At 45.4% G+C, this 16,580-nt stretch overlaps 1 protein-coding gene across 1 annotated transcript in view; it reads left to right on the forward strand.

Moving 5' to 3' along the window:
* Positions 1-16,580, forward strand: part of LOC138299639 (long-chain fatty acid transport protein 2-like) — a 645,148-nt gene that overhangs the window by 490,461 nt on the left and 138,107 nt on the right. The window contains exon 7 of the mRNA XM_069238086.1: positions 4,137-4,335. Within this exon, the coding sequence (XP_069094187.1) occupies positions 4,137-4,335 (199 nt within the window). The remainder of the gene's footprint in view (positions 1-4,136; positions 4,336-16,580) is intronic.

The following is a 16,580-nucleotide window of genomic DNA, read 5'->3' on the forward strand; positions in this document are numbered from 1 at the left end:
TGGCCCCCTTCTTCCACTGGTCTTCAGGTCCAGGAATCCATTGCTGGTGTCTTGCAGTCTCTTCTAGTTCTTGCATGATCTTCTATCACAACTTCTTGTGTGTTTCAGGAAACTTACTGTGATTTACTCCTTTTTTCCTGGGCTCTGGGGTGGGGTCTATTACTTACCTTTGATGTTTTCTTACACTGCCAGCACCCCCCTACACACTACACCTGCCTAGGTGGGAAACCAACTATCATATTCCACTCTTTTAGTATATGGTTTGTGTTCCCCCAAAGCCCATTGCAACCTATTGTGCTTTTCACTATTTGCACTGTTTTCTTACCTGTTCTTGGTTACTAGTGTATATAATGTGTAATTTACTTACCTCCTAAGGGAGTATAGTCTCCAAAGTATTTTTGGCATTGTGTCACCAAAATAAAGAACCTTTATTTTTGTAACACTGAGTATTGTCTTTCATGTGTGTGAGTACTGTGTGACTACAGTGGTATTTCAAGGGCTTTGCATGCCTCCTAGTTCAGCCTTGGCTGCCCTGCCTACAGCTACCTCTACACATCCTGGCTTCTAGATACTGACTACATTTCACTAATGAGGGATAACTGGACCTGGCATAAGGTGTAAGTACCTTTTCTACCCACTACAAACCAGGCCAGCCTCCTACACACAACTAGGCCAAGAATGACTAAAATAGCCAAGAATGCACAGTAGTATGCCATTGTCAATATTAAGATTTGAACGGAGACAATTATGCCAGAAATTTGCCTCTTCTGGTGGGGGCTAGACTATTCCTTGATGGTCCCTAACATCAGACATTGCTTCCAGGGAGCGATATTGTTTATTAGTGTTAGACTTGGCATCCTTGGCGTGGTCTCCCCTGACTTTTTGCCTCTGTTTCCCAGATTGTTGATGTATGCTGGACTCTGTTTTTGTTACTCTGGGGACTTTACCACTGCTATCCAGTGCTAAAGTGCAAGTGCTCCTATGTAAAGTGTAAGTGTAATTGACTTTCCATGATTGGCATATTTGATTTACTATTAAGTCGGTAGTACAGAGCACTAGCGGTGCCCAGGGCCCGTAAATCAAATGGTAATAGTGGGCCTGCCGCACTGGTTGTGCCACCCACATTAGTAGCCCTGTAAACCTGGCTCAGACCTGCCACTGCATTGTCTGTCAGTGCCAATTCGACTTGGCAAGGGTAACCACTTGCCAGGCCTAAGCCTTCCCTTTTTATGCATGTAAGGCTCCCCTACGGTGGGCCCTAGGTAGCCCCAGGGCAGGGTGCAGTGTATGTAAAAGGTGGGACATGTACTTATGTATTTTACATGTCATGACAGTGAAATACTGCCAAATTCGTTTTTCACTGTTACAAGGCCTATCTCTCACATAGATTCCCTTAGGGAGCAGACAGAAATGTGGAGTTTAGGGTCTCTGAGCTCACAATTTAAAAAATGAGCTTTTAGTGAAGTTGGTTTTTAGATTGTGTGTTTGAAAATGCCACTTTTAGAAAGTAGGCATTTTCTTGCGTAAACCATTCTGTGACTCTGCCTGTTTGTGGATTCCTTGTCTGGGTCAGTTTGACAGTTGGGCTGTTTGCACCTCTCTCTAGAGAGTGAGACGAAGGGAGCTGGGGTGTAGCCTGCATATCCTGATGAGCCATCTGTGCTAGGAGGAAGGGGAGGAGTGGTCAATTACACCTGAAAGGGCTGTGCCTGGCCTCACACAATACAGTCTCCAACCCCCTGGTGTGTGTCTGGGGCCTGGCCTAGGCAAGGGAGGATCTCACAAACAAGAGAGACTTTCCTTTGAAGTAGGCTTACTTCAAAGACAGAAAGGGGTATAAGAAGAGCACCCAAACCCCCTGAAAATTAGATCACTTCTGAAATCAAGAGGAACCTCTGCCAAGGAGAAGAGCTGATTAGCTGAGGAGATGTGCTGCCCTGCCTGTGACTGTGCTTTGTGGAGATATCCTGTAGTTGCAGTTTCTGCCTGTGAAAGGGGACCAAGACTGGATGTTGTTGTGCATTCCTGCTTGAGAAGAATCTCCAAGGGCCTGAACTGAGCTTGCCCCCTCTTCTGAAGTCTCAGGGCGATCAAAGACTTCCCCTACCAGCACGTGGACTCTGCTGAGACTCCTGCCCTGACAAATGGTGCCCTATCCAGTCCCTGGGCCCTCGAAAGGAGAAGCTGGTGAAAATCCAAGAAAACCAACTTCAGACGACTCCGGACCGACACCGCCTGCAACCGACTCAATGGTCCTCGCTGGAGTGCGACGACCCTCTCAGGCCCGACATCGCTGCAGCCCCGCCGAAGTCCCTGACTCCGTGGAAGTTGCCGCACCACGTCATGACCGACTCCGCCCGAAGTGCGCCTGATTCAGCGCTTTGCACAACGCCGCCTCACTTCCACTGCTTCGCAGCAAGGACCCCATGCCACTTCGTGACACCTCCGCTCCTTCGCCCTGCAGCACTGGAACCAACGTCGCGTTGGGTCATGAAACGCCACGATCCCCGACTTCGAACACCGGCTTGTTCTCACATTTTACTAAGGTACTCTACATGGGGGTCTGCGTGACTCTGTGCCTGGCACCATTGGCGTCGGATTGTTGATCATGATGCCGGATGTTTGTCATTTTGGTCTTATTTTGTTTAGATAAATATTGGCTATTTTTCTAAACCTGTGTTGAGTCATTTTGTGGTGTTTTTACTATATTACTGTGTGTGTTGGTGCAAATACTTCACACCCTGTCTCTGAAGTTAAGCCTACCTGCTTGTACCAAGCTACCAAGGGGGTGAGCGGGAGTTAACTGAGTGTGATTCTCCTCTACCCTGACTAGAGTGAGGGTCCTTGCTTAGACAGGGTGTAACCTGGCTGCCAACCAAAGACCCCATTTCTAACAATTAGGGAGTGATACAATGCCAAAAACACACACACCTAAATGTGCACACATGTATATACATACACACACAGATGGGGCTTTTAAATGTCTTAACTCTGGATCCACACCTTGGTGTTCTCAGCTCTTGGTCTGATCATTCAACCAAGTAACACACTCTGACTCCTATAGTACCACACTTTGGTGGATGAACACTGATACTACTTAGGCTAAAGCTAGTACTCTTCTTTAATGCCCCATTGTTCATACACATTGTGTGACTGATGGAGGAGCACTTACAACATGCCCAGTCTCCTTGTGACTTAGTTAGATGGAGAGTGGAGACATATGGTAATGTTACAGACCCCATAGGCCAAACATTGTTTGATTGTTATCCTGAGGTTGTCTGATTGGTTTACTTGGCTGTCATTCTAAGGGTCTTGAGGGGAGCATTGCTGCCTTTCCTAATATGGAGTCTCTCGCAATGAGGTACTGAGCTTGACTACACCTCTGAGAGCTACTTTGAGGTTGCTGGTGAGCTACCAGTAGCTCCTGAGCTACTAGTTGGAGACCCCCCACATATACCATTCTTAAGGAGTTTTCTGTTTTGCCGAAACCCATGCACTCTCACAGTTTTCTCTTGCGAGTGTTAACTGAGAGTGTGAAGGCATTTTATATTATAGTGTATTCCTGGCTTAGATTTTTCGCAGAAGTACTCCAAAACTGTGTTTTCCCTCTTAAGGTTCTAGTATTTTGTATGTGAGTGTGTATCTTGCTAAGCTTTTCCATACAGTGACTCAAAACAAATAAAATTTTGTAAAAAAACATGTTTGCAACAGTAAATGAACTGAGGTTGAAGTATTCTTTGTGAAATACTATAACAACTTAATACGATTTTCCCTAATTTACACAAGAATTCTGCATACTTCGAGAGCTTAAGAAATGTGCTACTTTGCACACTCAGCATGCTGTGTCTATGAACTCGCACTGGTCCTGTAAGGTTGAAATTAATCAAGCAATAATTTTAATATTTATGCCCTGCAATCTGACAAGTTAAGCAATCGAATGCAGTGGTAATAGGTAGAATTACAAGCGCTTTAAAAGAGTTGTCCCTGGCGTTTGCATTTACCACTGTTTTTTTGCTATCGCCAGAATTCTGATGGATTTGTAAAGAGCAATGCCAACAGAATTCTTGCTACAGAACAGAAATGGCTCCACTTGTTTGATTCGTTAGGTCTTCTGTTTGTTTTGTCCATTTCTATAGGTGAGACAGGCCTTCTTGTTGTGAAAATAACAAAGAGCTCTCAGTTCTCTGGCTACGCAGGAGACAAGCGCTTGTCGGAGAAGAAGATTTTGACGGATGTCTTCTGCAAGGGAGACCGCTACTTCAACAGCGGAGACCTGCTGAGGTTTGATGAAGAAGGGTTCATTTACTTCCAAGACCGAGTCGGCGATACATTCCGGTGAGGGAGCATGCTGTATTCATAGTTCACATTTTCATTTTTACAGAAAACAGAATAAATGCAGCAATATGAACATTAACAGATCGTTTCTCTGCACAAACAGACAATACACAAACCGGCCATCGCATTAGAGGAGGGTCAGATAAAAGGAGAGAGTAAAAAAGCAGAGGCTTCTTTAGCATCTACACGATACGTAAATGGTTGAAGTATGAGATTAGAGGACATAAATATTAAAAACAAAAGAGTGTTTCCAAAAACGGTGACTGGCTATTTTCTAACGCAATAACTGCCCGTATGGCTTGATTAGCTAGACTTTACCTGACTACCTACCTACTACAATGTTCCTGCTAAGATTTAAAATATCGTTTGTTGGCCAACCTTCAGATTCTGAGCATAATTTCCTAACAAAGCCAGCGCTCTGATTAAAAAGTTATGTGGTAATTAGCTATAATTACAACTGGCAATGCCAGACTCCTTGTTGCTCTTGGAACAAAGTCTCAAAACCGTTAGTGAAGATAAGACTGTGAGAATCCGTACCATTTAAACGCCTTTTTGCAGATATTAATACTGAAATATTAGAGGTAAAAAATCTCAATTACACGCATACTAGCGTCATGAATCACATATATAATAACTATTTAAAACTGTTTTTTAGATTTCAGTACTGAACACCTGTTTTTCAGATGCTTGAAAAGAGGCCATTGGCTAAAATTGTTTGTTGTTGCTTAATGGACCAGTAACTGATTGATGCTCCATGGCTCTTCTTTTTACTGTAGGAAGACAATGTGCCTCTGATGGAATCTTATCTATCTCATCACATGTTCAGAGACTATATTAAAATCATCTTCTAGTATCAGTGATTTCGAGCCTATCCTGCCTTGATCACAACAATACAATAGTTGCGGTTCGCATCTGTATATTGAGGCTAAAGGTGTACAGATCACCACTCACAGGCACCCTAAAAAACAACAATTTTCGTCGCGCTTGACCACCACATGTCTATTCTCGCACTTTGAGAGTGCTGGCTCGGGCAGTTGAAAATCCTCCGTGGGTGAATGCCCACCCCAGAATAAGATCGGTGTGTCTGACCCATGTCAATGACCTCCCTTTTGAGATTGCTGTTGTTTTTTCTGTCGGTTAGTTGAAACTCAGTTTCTAACAACACTGACCACTAGTTGTGCTTTGTGTCGGCAATGGTTTTTCCCTGTCTATTGCCTTTCACTAGAAGAGTTCGAATTTGCTATTTTGAGAGGTCTATGTTACAAATTTACTCTTAAACTAAGTCAACGAAAGTATTAACTAAAAAACTGAGCAGAAAGATTCTTTTTTCGTCAGGTCATGTAAAATATTGGGCAGCCTGACTCCCACTGTCCCTCTCTTCTTGTCCACTTAGCAGTATCCAGCTTTCTGCATGTTCCTAATCTGTTGTTGTCCCATATTTTTGGAGAACATAAATGGGGGGGCTCACATTCTTGGTCTACAAAGGTAAAAACAATATTATACATTGGTACATTGGTACTGGAATATTCCTATACATAACCAGCAAACATAAGCAGGACCGGCTGTAGCGCTGGTGGCGCCCAGTGTCATTTAATTTCTTTTCTGTAACAGTTATGATAATTTCAAGTGTAGCAAATTGCTGGATTTATTATTACCAATCATTTGAGTCCTTGAATGACTTTTATAGCTCCCTCCTAGCAATATTTATACTTAAATAAAAATATTCCAATGTTGACAGAGCTAGGTATCTACAATGGGGGGAAACAAAATGGGCAGTTATTCCTTCACCATGGCATATAAAACATCTTTTACAATGTCCCTGCTCATAGTTACATGGTACCCCACCCTTGGGGCTCCTAGAGGAGATCTTAGGAGCGACTTATATATACAAATATGGTAGATTATCACTTTGATAGTAGCTTTAATTCCAAAGCTGAATTTGAATATATTTTACTTTTAAAGACAGTATGAAAAGCAGGGCAGCCTTTAAAAGTGACAACAGGCAACACAACAGTGCACATTCCAGTGCAGGAAATCTACTGGGCCTCTAAACTTCCCTGCCCTGTTATATACTCTGGATTTATAGGTAGTCTGAATCCCCCTCACCCTATTATCTACTAGGGACTTACAGGAGTCTGGCATTGCCAGTTCTAATTATAGCTAATTACCATATAACTTTTTAATCAGAGCACTGGCCTTGGGCCTGGTTAGCAGAGCCCAGGGCACAGTCAGAGTCAGTTACTGTCAGTATCAGTCAGAAACAATTGTGGTGAACAGGGTTAAAAGGATGACTTTCTCACACTTACTCAATTTCATAACAATAAATGTACTGAAAGAGGAAACTCTATGCTAGCCATGCAAAAATGTTTGATCTCATTAACAGATAGGTGAATTCCAAGCGTGTGCGCTCAAGGAAAGGGGAATCGTGGTAATAGCTCACATGGCCTTCTCAAGTAAGGAAGCTAGGACTGGCTGCAATTTCTGTTTTGAGCATGTAGAGCGGACCTAATGTGTTATTCATGTTTTAAGCATCCCAGATAAGAAGATATTTTAAGACATTTTGAGAACTGCAAATAATTTAAAAAATAAGATAGATATACAGCATGCAGCAGCAGGTCTGGGGTGTTCATTAATAAATGTGAAAGTGTTGTTTGGAGTATCTGGTCTGCCCTGATTTTTGTGCTTTTGGATCACCTGGGTTTTAACCTTTTACTGTGAGGGAGCCTCATAATTTGGGACTCACCCACAGTAAACTCATGGTAAAATGGACTGCAAGTGTTTACAGCTGGTGCCACCTTGCTAAGCAAAGGCTGCTGTGAACGCAGCAAGGGTAGGAGGCCCCAGGCTGGTTACATGTGATCACATGTGCATACACATGTGCACCCGTGTGAGGGCTGCGTGGGGAGGGTTACTGGTGTGCACCTCCTCAGAGCTGTGCTTAGGTAGCCTGCCACAAAAGGGACCATGCAGAGTGGTTGGTGGCCTGGAGTAGACCTAATGAGATGGGTGTACACATGTGAGGAATAGTCAGTGTGCTTACTGTCTTGATTTTAGTGACACCCCATTATCTGTTAATGGTAAAGGCTGGCCTACGGTGCAACCCCAGTTCCCTAGGGTCCACAGACTCCAGAGTCGCACCAATGTACACTGTAACCTGCATGAAAAGAATAATGCAGTAGTTTACACAAGCATACCTGTACAGCTTATGGGTCACCCAGGACTGTCATCTTCCTCTGACTCCTCTCAGAATTAGGGCCAATTACTGCTCTGTCCAGTAGAAGGAGCACAACCTTGAATCAATTAGCTAGCTGTCAATCCATGCTACAAACCGAGCCTGCCCTAGGTGACAGTCCAGGAAGGTTGGGACAGAGGCAGAGAAGTGACGTGGCACATCCGAATAGGGCAGAGGAGCAGCCCTGCTGGACACTTCCACCCCCTACTTAAAAGGTCTTGCACAGGGGATAGAGCTCTCTCTTGGCTATGTTTCTCTGCAGAACACTAGGACTGAAGATGGGTGACATGGACAACTGGAAAGAGGAACCCCCTGACTGCCCACTGGGGCAAGGACTTTACCGCTGAATGACCCCAGACCCAGTGGGGCACACTCCAGGACCAGGTAAGCTGGTCCCCTTATACACCCTGCAGACCAGCTGGGGGTTAGACTGGGCCCTGGCGCAAGGAGAGCGCACTGCCTAGAAGAAAAGAACACACCCAGATGAAGGCTAGCGTAGGGAGTCAGTGGGCTGGCTCCTACCAATTTGGGAACCTTCTAGGCCAGGAGGCCTAAAGAGAGTGCTCCAGGAGGCAAGGGACTCCCACCAGGAGTAAAATGTGATGAAGATTGCCAAAACTGGCCCAACGGGCCCGAGATATCACAGTGTGAAGTTTGGTGACCTTTTCCCAGCCAGTGACAAGTGTCTGGGGCTCCGCTGGCGATTGGGAATTTGCCTCCAGAGTGGGCCAGGGCCCATAGGCTGCCCCCATGAAGGATAAAGCCAGGGAGTGCCTTTGCACGCCCTCAGCGAAGAGGCTGTTTGGCAGAAGTGCCATCGGGCTCCCTCGGGAGTGAGTGACCCAGAGCCCCAGCCCTGGGCACCAGCACACAGACGTTAAGCTGGGGGATGCCGCTCCACCCCCCTGCGCTGATGACCCAGAGGGGCTCCAGACTCATCCCAGGGCCCCACAAAGAAGCAAAGTTGGGGAGCGCTGTTGCACTTCCTGTGATGATGGCCACCCCGTGGCTGAAAAGAAAGTTGGGGTGCACCGACGAACTCCACCTGAAGGTGAAGGAGGAAGCCCTGGACCCCATCTCCGGGCCCTGAGGGTGCCAAGAAGGTGGGGGAGGGCTGCTGTACTGCCACCTGCAGCCCGACCAGCCGCAGCACCCGACTTGTGTGCCTGCTGGAGCAGGCAGACCCTCTTAACAAGCTGGCTCATGCAGCAGCACAGGAAGGTGCTGGCCGTGCGGGGAGCCGGCGGAAGCTGCCAGGTGTGGGCTTTATGGGGCGCTCCCAACAAACCTTTCCTAGAGTGGGTCCAGACACCCTCAAGATGGTGACCACTGTCCAATAGCAATGTGGATCTCCCCAACACCGCAGACTGGGAGAGCTGCTAATAAAACATGCATGCTTCATCAAGGAGTGCCCCATGTTGCCTTGCTAGAAACAAAAATTGGGCCGCAGAGAGTGCTCTTTTTCAACTTGTGGTGGTCCCAGGAAGATGGGGCCACCACCAATGGAAAGTAAATGGATAGGGGGAGCTGTAGGAGCAGCACAGTTTCCCTCAACAGGAAGCTTTGTGCCCCCAACCTAGGTTGGGTGGGGCTTGGAAATGATAATCCCCTCCAGGGTTCCAATGTGTTTCTGAGCAAATCCCAGCTGGAACCTTTGTTTCAGGGTGATGGAACTGCATCCTCTAGGGGCAAAGATCATGGCTGCAGTCCTTGTGACCTCAATGGTGATAACAATGGATTGTTATAATGGTGAACTCCCTCTAGGAGTGAAAGGCTGTAATTACAGGCGTTTTGACAGGATTGGAGTCCTTTACGGACTATGGTTAAAATGGTAGCATGTTATGCTAAATGTGATTAAAAATGTATGGCTGCAGTGTTTTGGCCAATGATATGACTTGGGTGCGGTCATATGAAAAGGGCACCCTTTAGGTGTGAAAGATAGTATTACATAATGATTAACAACTAAGTGATGTCCTTTAGGGACTGTCAACTTTGCATTATTTTTATGTTGAATGTTTCAATATGGGATATGATGAAGCTTGTATATATCTGTAAATTGTTACACAGTATTGAGTACTGTGTGTGTCATAAATGTACTTTTCCTTTATCTAAAGAAAAAGCACAAACTGGACAATTATGTATTGAGTGTTATTCCCGTGTGCTTGTGAATGGTGATTACTAGCTCCCAACACCTCCCTTGAGTAAACCTTGGACTGCTCTGCAAAGCTACCCTATGACAGTTAAGATCTAAAATGAGGTATTTTGTTCCCAGTGGTGGTCGAGTGCGGACCCTTTACTTGTGCAGGCCACAAACTAATGACCCACCTTTTAACAATATTGAACTTTGGAATATCGTATTATAGGTCCAACACACATTTGACATGAAACGTTCCATGCTGCCAAAAGATGGTAGGGCACTCAAATGAAAGGCAACGGTTGGTGAGAAAAAAAACTGCAAAAATTAGAAGTATGATGCTTCCTACTTGGACAATGGATTCACCTGTGTCACCATAGCTAGTGAAATTAGGCCACAGTGTGTGGTATGTGGCATGAACTTGGTTAACGAAAGGCTGACACCAAACAAATTAAAGAACAACTTGCAAATAAACATGAGTGCCTGGTAGGAAAGAATAGATATTTTTGCCAGAAAGCTGGAAGACATCTACCAAAAAGACACTATGAAAAATGTGGTCTCCATGCTAACAAATGCCTTGAAAACCTCTTACCAAGTGGGGTCCCACACTGGCAAAAACAAAAAAGCCTTTACAGATGGAGAAAAAGTGATTCTTCCAACAATTATCAACGTGGCCATGACAATGCTTGGTTAAAAAGCGGCAGACACAACAGTTTGCTGCCGCATCTCAGTCATGTCAGAGGAGATCCACAGACAACTAATAGCACACTTAAAATCAAGCTTGTTTGCTTTGCAATGGGATGAAGAAACTAACTTATCTAAAGAAGCTAAATTAATTTTTCAATACTGCCACAAAACTGTAAAAATGAAAGATTTTTTATTCTGTAAATCATTCAAGGGAAAGGTAACAGCAGCAGCGCTGTTTGATATTCTCAATGACTTCCTGTGCTCCATTGACTTAAAATGGGACAGCTGTGTTGGTATCTGCACAGATAGTGCTCCTTTAATGTGTGGGTCTAGGGCTCCCTATATTCTATGGACCAACTGTATGATACACAGGGAATCCCTTGCAGCTCAAAACACGGATACAGAACTTTGGGATGTGTTGAATTCTGTGGTGAAAATTGTTAGTTTTATAAAAGCTCACCCCACGAGGGCTCATATGTTTGCAATTTTATGTGCAGAAATGGGAGCTGAACACAATGGTTTACTCTTCAATAAAGAAGTCTGATGGTTATCCAGAGATGAAGGTGCTGAACCTCATTTTTGAATTGAGAAGGGAAGTATGACAATTCCTGCTGGATTTGGACCCCTACAAAGCAGAACAGCTCTGTAACACCTGTTGGCTTCTGCTTTTGCCATACTTGTAGACATCTTTGATAAATTCAAAATCCTTGAATTTGTCTTTACAAGGAATTGAAAGTACATCTTTCACCATGTCTGAAGAAATATCTGCCTTCAAGAAGATGCTGGAGTTGTGGAGAAGACTAATTCAATGTGGTCTGCTTGAGGCATTCCCGTGGTTAGCAGAAGCTCTTAAGGACACCGGATATGAACTTGAAAGTGCTGCTGAGGTCATAAGAAATCAATTGATTTCTCTCAGGGACAGTTTAGAAAAGTACTTTCCTAAGGACAATGATCATGTCATAACTGGGTCTTTTAACCTTTTCTAGTCGATGCAAATACTTATCTTCCAAAGTACCTTCAAGTATGCCTAATTGAGCTTCAGAGTGTCCGCATTATGCAGATACAATTCAGCAAAATCTCACTGGGGGAATTTTGGCTGAAAATATCTGTAGAACATTCAGGTTTGTCAAAATTTGCAGTCAAGACTATTCTGCCTTTTAGCTCATCATATTTATGTGAGATTAGGTTCTCAGAATTGGCAGTATTAAAGATGAAGTGCACGCTGTTGGAACTCTCCTATTGTGATCTGTCCTGCGTTTACCTGACTTCTGGGATAGTAATACGTCCCCCAGCAGGTTGTGCTTCAGCCCAGGAGAAAGGGGCCAGTGGCTCCCACTACTAAAGCATAACATTATAATTGAGGCACTGATGTGCTTTTGTAACTCTGCTGCTATGATCTGCCCTGCCTTTCCCTGAAGTGCTGGGGTGGGAAAACATCCCTCAGCAGGCTGTGCTGCAACCCAGGAGGAAGAGGCCAGGGACTAACACTGCAAAAGCGCAATATTGTAACCGTGGGCCAAGATCTGACCCATCTGCACCCGTCTGCAACCGGACGAGGTGTCTCTGGGTCAAATCTCTTTGAAGTTTGTCACACCTGGTTCCTGCTTGGGTGCGTGCCAACAGGTGAGAGATCTCTCTGTTTATTGCAGCTATGGCCAAGAGCGACCACTGACTGTATGCATGACAGGGCACTTGAGATAATTTCTACTGAAATCGGTCTCGCCGATTGTAGACTCTCTTTGGGCAATGGCCCTTCTTTAAACAATAGTAAGGGCTGTCCTTTCTTAAATGCTAGCACCCCTGAAGTCTTAAACCCCAGCGACATTGGAGCAGTTATAATGTATTCATGTTTCCCAACTAGCGGCCTTGTTGAAGCACCATCTGTTATTGATAAGAACACAGAGTCCAAGCTGCCCAATTCTAATTTTGCACAATCATATGTTCAGCCTCAAGGTTCAAAGAGGAAGAAAACACCAGGAAATATCAATCCACCAACCAAAACAAACCTACCTGCCACCCTAACCAATAGTTATCCCCACAAGTACATCAAAGCCAGCTTTGGTTGTGGGTACAACCTGTAACCCAGCTTCTAACTCAGTCACAACAAACTCAAATCCAGGACCTTCCACCACAGGCCCTCATAGGACGTAACAGTATGGTGATGAAATTTAGTTCCATCCTAGCAGATAAATTGCAGCCAATAGTGGACTGACTCGGTCGCCTTGAAAGCTGGCTAGCTGGTCCTCTTAGTAATCAATGTGTGAGTACTGACAGACAAAGCCTCCTGGTACAAAATCAAATTGTTTGTAGTCAGCAAGACCCTAGTAATAAAGTGGACAGTGTCAAACGTGTTGCAACCCTTTCAATCTATACATGTAGCTGTCTACCCACCAGGATGCTCCCCTCAGAGATCAGTTGCAAACTCTACAATCCAAACACTGATAGGTGCAACACAGTCAACTTGGAATTCCGCATCGACAGGTGGTTCAACAGAGTGCAGTAGTACCTCCAGCAAGGATATCCCCCACAAGCAGCTTGCCCATATGCTGTAATTTTTTCAGGAGTCCCCCCCTGTCAGGGCTGAACAACGAGAAGCATGGGATCAATTTCAAAATAAAATACCGTTCTGTTTAAACAAGAATACATATTGTAATCAGAGTGATCTTAAAGAGGTTATTATACTGAGAAGAGTAAGCTGGGTGGAGTATTAAAAAAAAACTATTGAAGGAGACTGCATTGTGGTCAATTTTTGTAACTAATTTTTTGTCCAAAAAATACTAGGCATGAAGGAACTCAGCAGCATCTACGAACCGGGAATCACTGGAAACCCGCTCGGTTATTTTTGCAAGCCAGCTTCATTATACCCCCTTATGAGCCAACTTGCAGATCAGGTGCCCCTCTTTGCCTGTGCTAATAGGTCCACACCTTTAAATGGTCTTGAGGATGTAGAATGACTCACCGGGGAGATAACAGCCAAACAAGTATTAGGCTTGAAGAGCACAGTGTGTCCTCTCCCCAACAGTGCCACAACCATCACCAAAGCCTTGAATGCCTCCGGGGACTACACACTGAAAATATTACGTTGGAACACTGCAGGGCTTCGATCACAGTTCCGCCTACCTGAATGGTTATCTTTTATAAAGAGATACAACTTTATAATATTTTAGTAGGCCTGGGACTTATCAGTCTCTATGGTCGATGGCTCCCAGTGTCTCTGTATCCCTGCCCTACCCTGTTGTCACGGTTGTGCCTCTGCGGACTTACTCAATAGTGATTTTCAAGTTGTACTACTAAATACTGTAGGAAAGTACCATCCTGCCTGGCATGTTACCCCCATTTTTCACATATATGTAAGTTTGTTTTTGCCTGTCTCACTGGGATCCTGCTAGCCAGGACCCCAGTGCTCATAGTTTGTGGCCTGAATGTGTGTACCTGTGTAGTGACTAACTGTGTCACTGAGGCTCTGCTAACCAGAACCTCAGTGCTTATGCTCTCTCTGCCTTTAAAATTGTCACTATAGGCTAGTGACCATTTTCTCCAATTCTAATTGGCACACTGGAACACCCTTATAATTCCCTAGTATATGGTACCTAGGTACCCAGGGTATTGGGGTACCAGGAGATCCCTATGGGCTGCAGCATTTCTTTTGCCACCCATAGGGAGCTCAGACAAATCTTACACAGGACTGCCACTGCAGCCTGAGTGAAATAACGCACACGTTATTTCACAGCCATTTTACACTACACTTAAGTAACTTATAAGTCACTTATATGTCTAACCATCACTTAGTGAAGGTTAGGTGCAAAGTTACTAAGTGTAAGGGCATCCTGGTACTAGCCAAGGTGCCCCCACATCGTTCAGGGCAATTTCCCCGGACTTTTTGAGTGCGGAGACACCATTACAAGCGTGCACTACATATAGGTCAATACTTATATGTAGCTTCACAATGGTAACCCCAAATATGGCCATATAACATGTCTAAGATCATGGAATTGGCCCCCCATGCCAAATATGGTATTGGGGTGCCAATCCTATGCATCCCCGGGGCTCCACTATGGACCCCGGGTACTGCCAAATCAGCTCTCTAGGGTTTTTTCTGCAGCTCCCACTGCTGCCAAACCAACTACATGGTTCTGACCTCCTGGGGTCTACGCAGCCCAGTCCCAGGAAGGCAGAACAAAGATTTTCCTCTGAGAGAGGGTGTTACACCCTCTCCCTTTTAAAATAGGTGTTAAGGGCGGGGAGGAGTAGCCTCCCCAGCCTCTGGAAATGCTTTGAGGGGCACAGATGGTGCCCTCCTTGCATAAGCCAGTCTACACTGGTTCAGGGAACCACCAGACCCTGCTCTGGCATGAAACTGGACAAAGGAAAGGGGAGTGACCACTCCTCTGTCCAACACTACCCCAGGGGTGGTGCCCAGAGCTCCTCCAGTGTGTCCCAGACCTCTGCCATCTTGAATCCAGAGGTGTGAGGGCACAATGGGGGCCTCTGAGTGGCGAGTGTCAGCAGGTCATGTCACAGACCCCAACTGATAAGTGCTTACCTCACTAGGTGGCCAATCCTCCTCTGAGGGCTATTTAGGGTTTCTCCTGTGGGCTTTTCCTCAGATAACGACTTGCAACAATCCACCAGAGTTCCTCTGCATCTCCCTCTTCGACTTCTGCCAACGATTGACCGCTGACTGCTCCAGGACGCCTGCAAAACTGCAACAAAGCAGCAAGAAGACTATCCTGTTCACTTTCTCAACTGTTTCCTGGTGGTGCATGCTCTGGGGGCTGTCTACCTTGACCCTGCATTGGAAGCCACAAAGAAATCTCCTGTGGGTCGACGGAATCTTCCCCCTGCTCCAGCAGGTGCCAAACTTCAGCCTCACTGGTACACTGGGACCCCTCTCATTCTGATGAGCATGGCCCCTGGAACACAGGTGATGGACTCAAGTGACCCAGACTGTCCAGTGGTCCAACTGTCCTAATTTGGAGGAGGTAAGTCCTTGCCTCCCCTCTCCAAACAGTAATTCTGTGTACTGCGTGAACTGCAGCTGCTAGGGCTTCTGTGCACTTTTGCAAGGAATCCTTCGTGCACAGCCTAGCCCACGCCCCCAGCACTCCGTCCTGCATTGAAAAACTTGCTGAGTTGACCACCAGCTTCGTGGAACCCTCTTTTGTAGTGTTGAGACGACCCCTGTGATCAATTTTCTTGAACCCGTGTTCAAGTACTTCTACGGGTGCTGCCTTCTTGTGCATGGGCTCTCTGTGTTGCTGAGGGCCACCTCTGTCTCCTCTTCCAAGTGGCGACCTCCTGGTCCTTCCTGGGCCCGGGCAGCACTCATTTTTCTTCAACTGTGACCTTTGCAGCTAGCAAGGCTTGTTTGCTGTCTTTCTCCAAAGAAACAGCTTTGCATCCTCCAGCACTCCGTGGGACATCCTCTGCACAAAGGAGAAGTTCCTGGCACCTTTTGTTGTTGCAGAATCTTCAGCTTCTTCCATCCAGAGGCAGCCATTTTTCACCTTCATCCATGGTTTAGTGTGCTTCTGCCCCCCCGGACACTTTTGTGACCCTTGGACTTGGTCCCCTTTCCTTTACAGGCCCTCAGGTCCAGGAATCCGTCTTCAGTGCTTTGCAGTCTGTTGTGTTCTTTGCAGAATCTCCTATCACGATTTTAGTGTGTTTCTGGGGAAGTAGTATCACTTTACTCCTACTTTTCTGGATCTTGGGTTGGGTTATCTTGGACACCCTTAGTGTTTTCTTACACTTCCAGCGACCCTCTGCACACTACACTAGGCCAGGGGTTCCTAAATGGTTCTCATTCCACTTTCTTAGTATATGGTTTGTGCTGCCCCTAGGCTTATTGCATCCTATTGTATTCTACTTTTCTAACTGTTAACTTACCTGATTTTGGTTTGTGTGTATATTTTGTGTATTTTACCTACCTCCTAGGGGATTATATCCTCTGAGATATTTTTGGCACATTGTCACTAAAACAAAATACCTTTATTTTGAGTAACTCTGAGTATTGTGTTTCTTATGATATAGTACCTATTTGATATAAGTGGTATAGTAGGAGCTTTGTTTGTCTCCTAGTTCAGCCTAAGCTGCTGTGCTATAGCTACCTCTATCAGCCTAAGCTGCTAGAACACTACTAATCTACTAACAAGGGATAACTGGACCTGGCACAGAGTGTAAGTACCGTCA

Source organism: Pleurodeles waltl, chromosome 6 (genome assembly GCF_031143425.1).
Source record: "Pleurodeles waltl isolate 20211129_DDA chromosome 6, aPleWal1.hap1.20221129, whole genome shotgun sequence".
NCBI lineage: Eukaryota > Metazoa > Chordata > Amphibia > Caudata > Salamandridae > Pleurodeles > Pleurodeles waltl.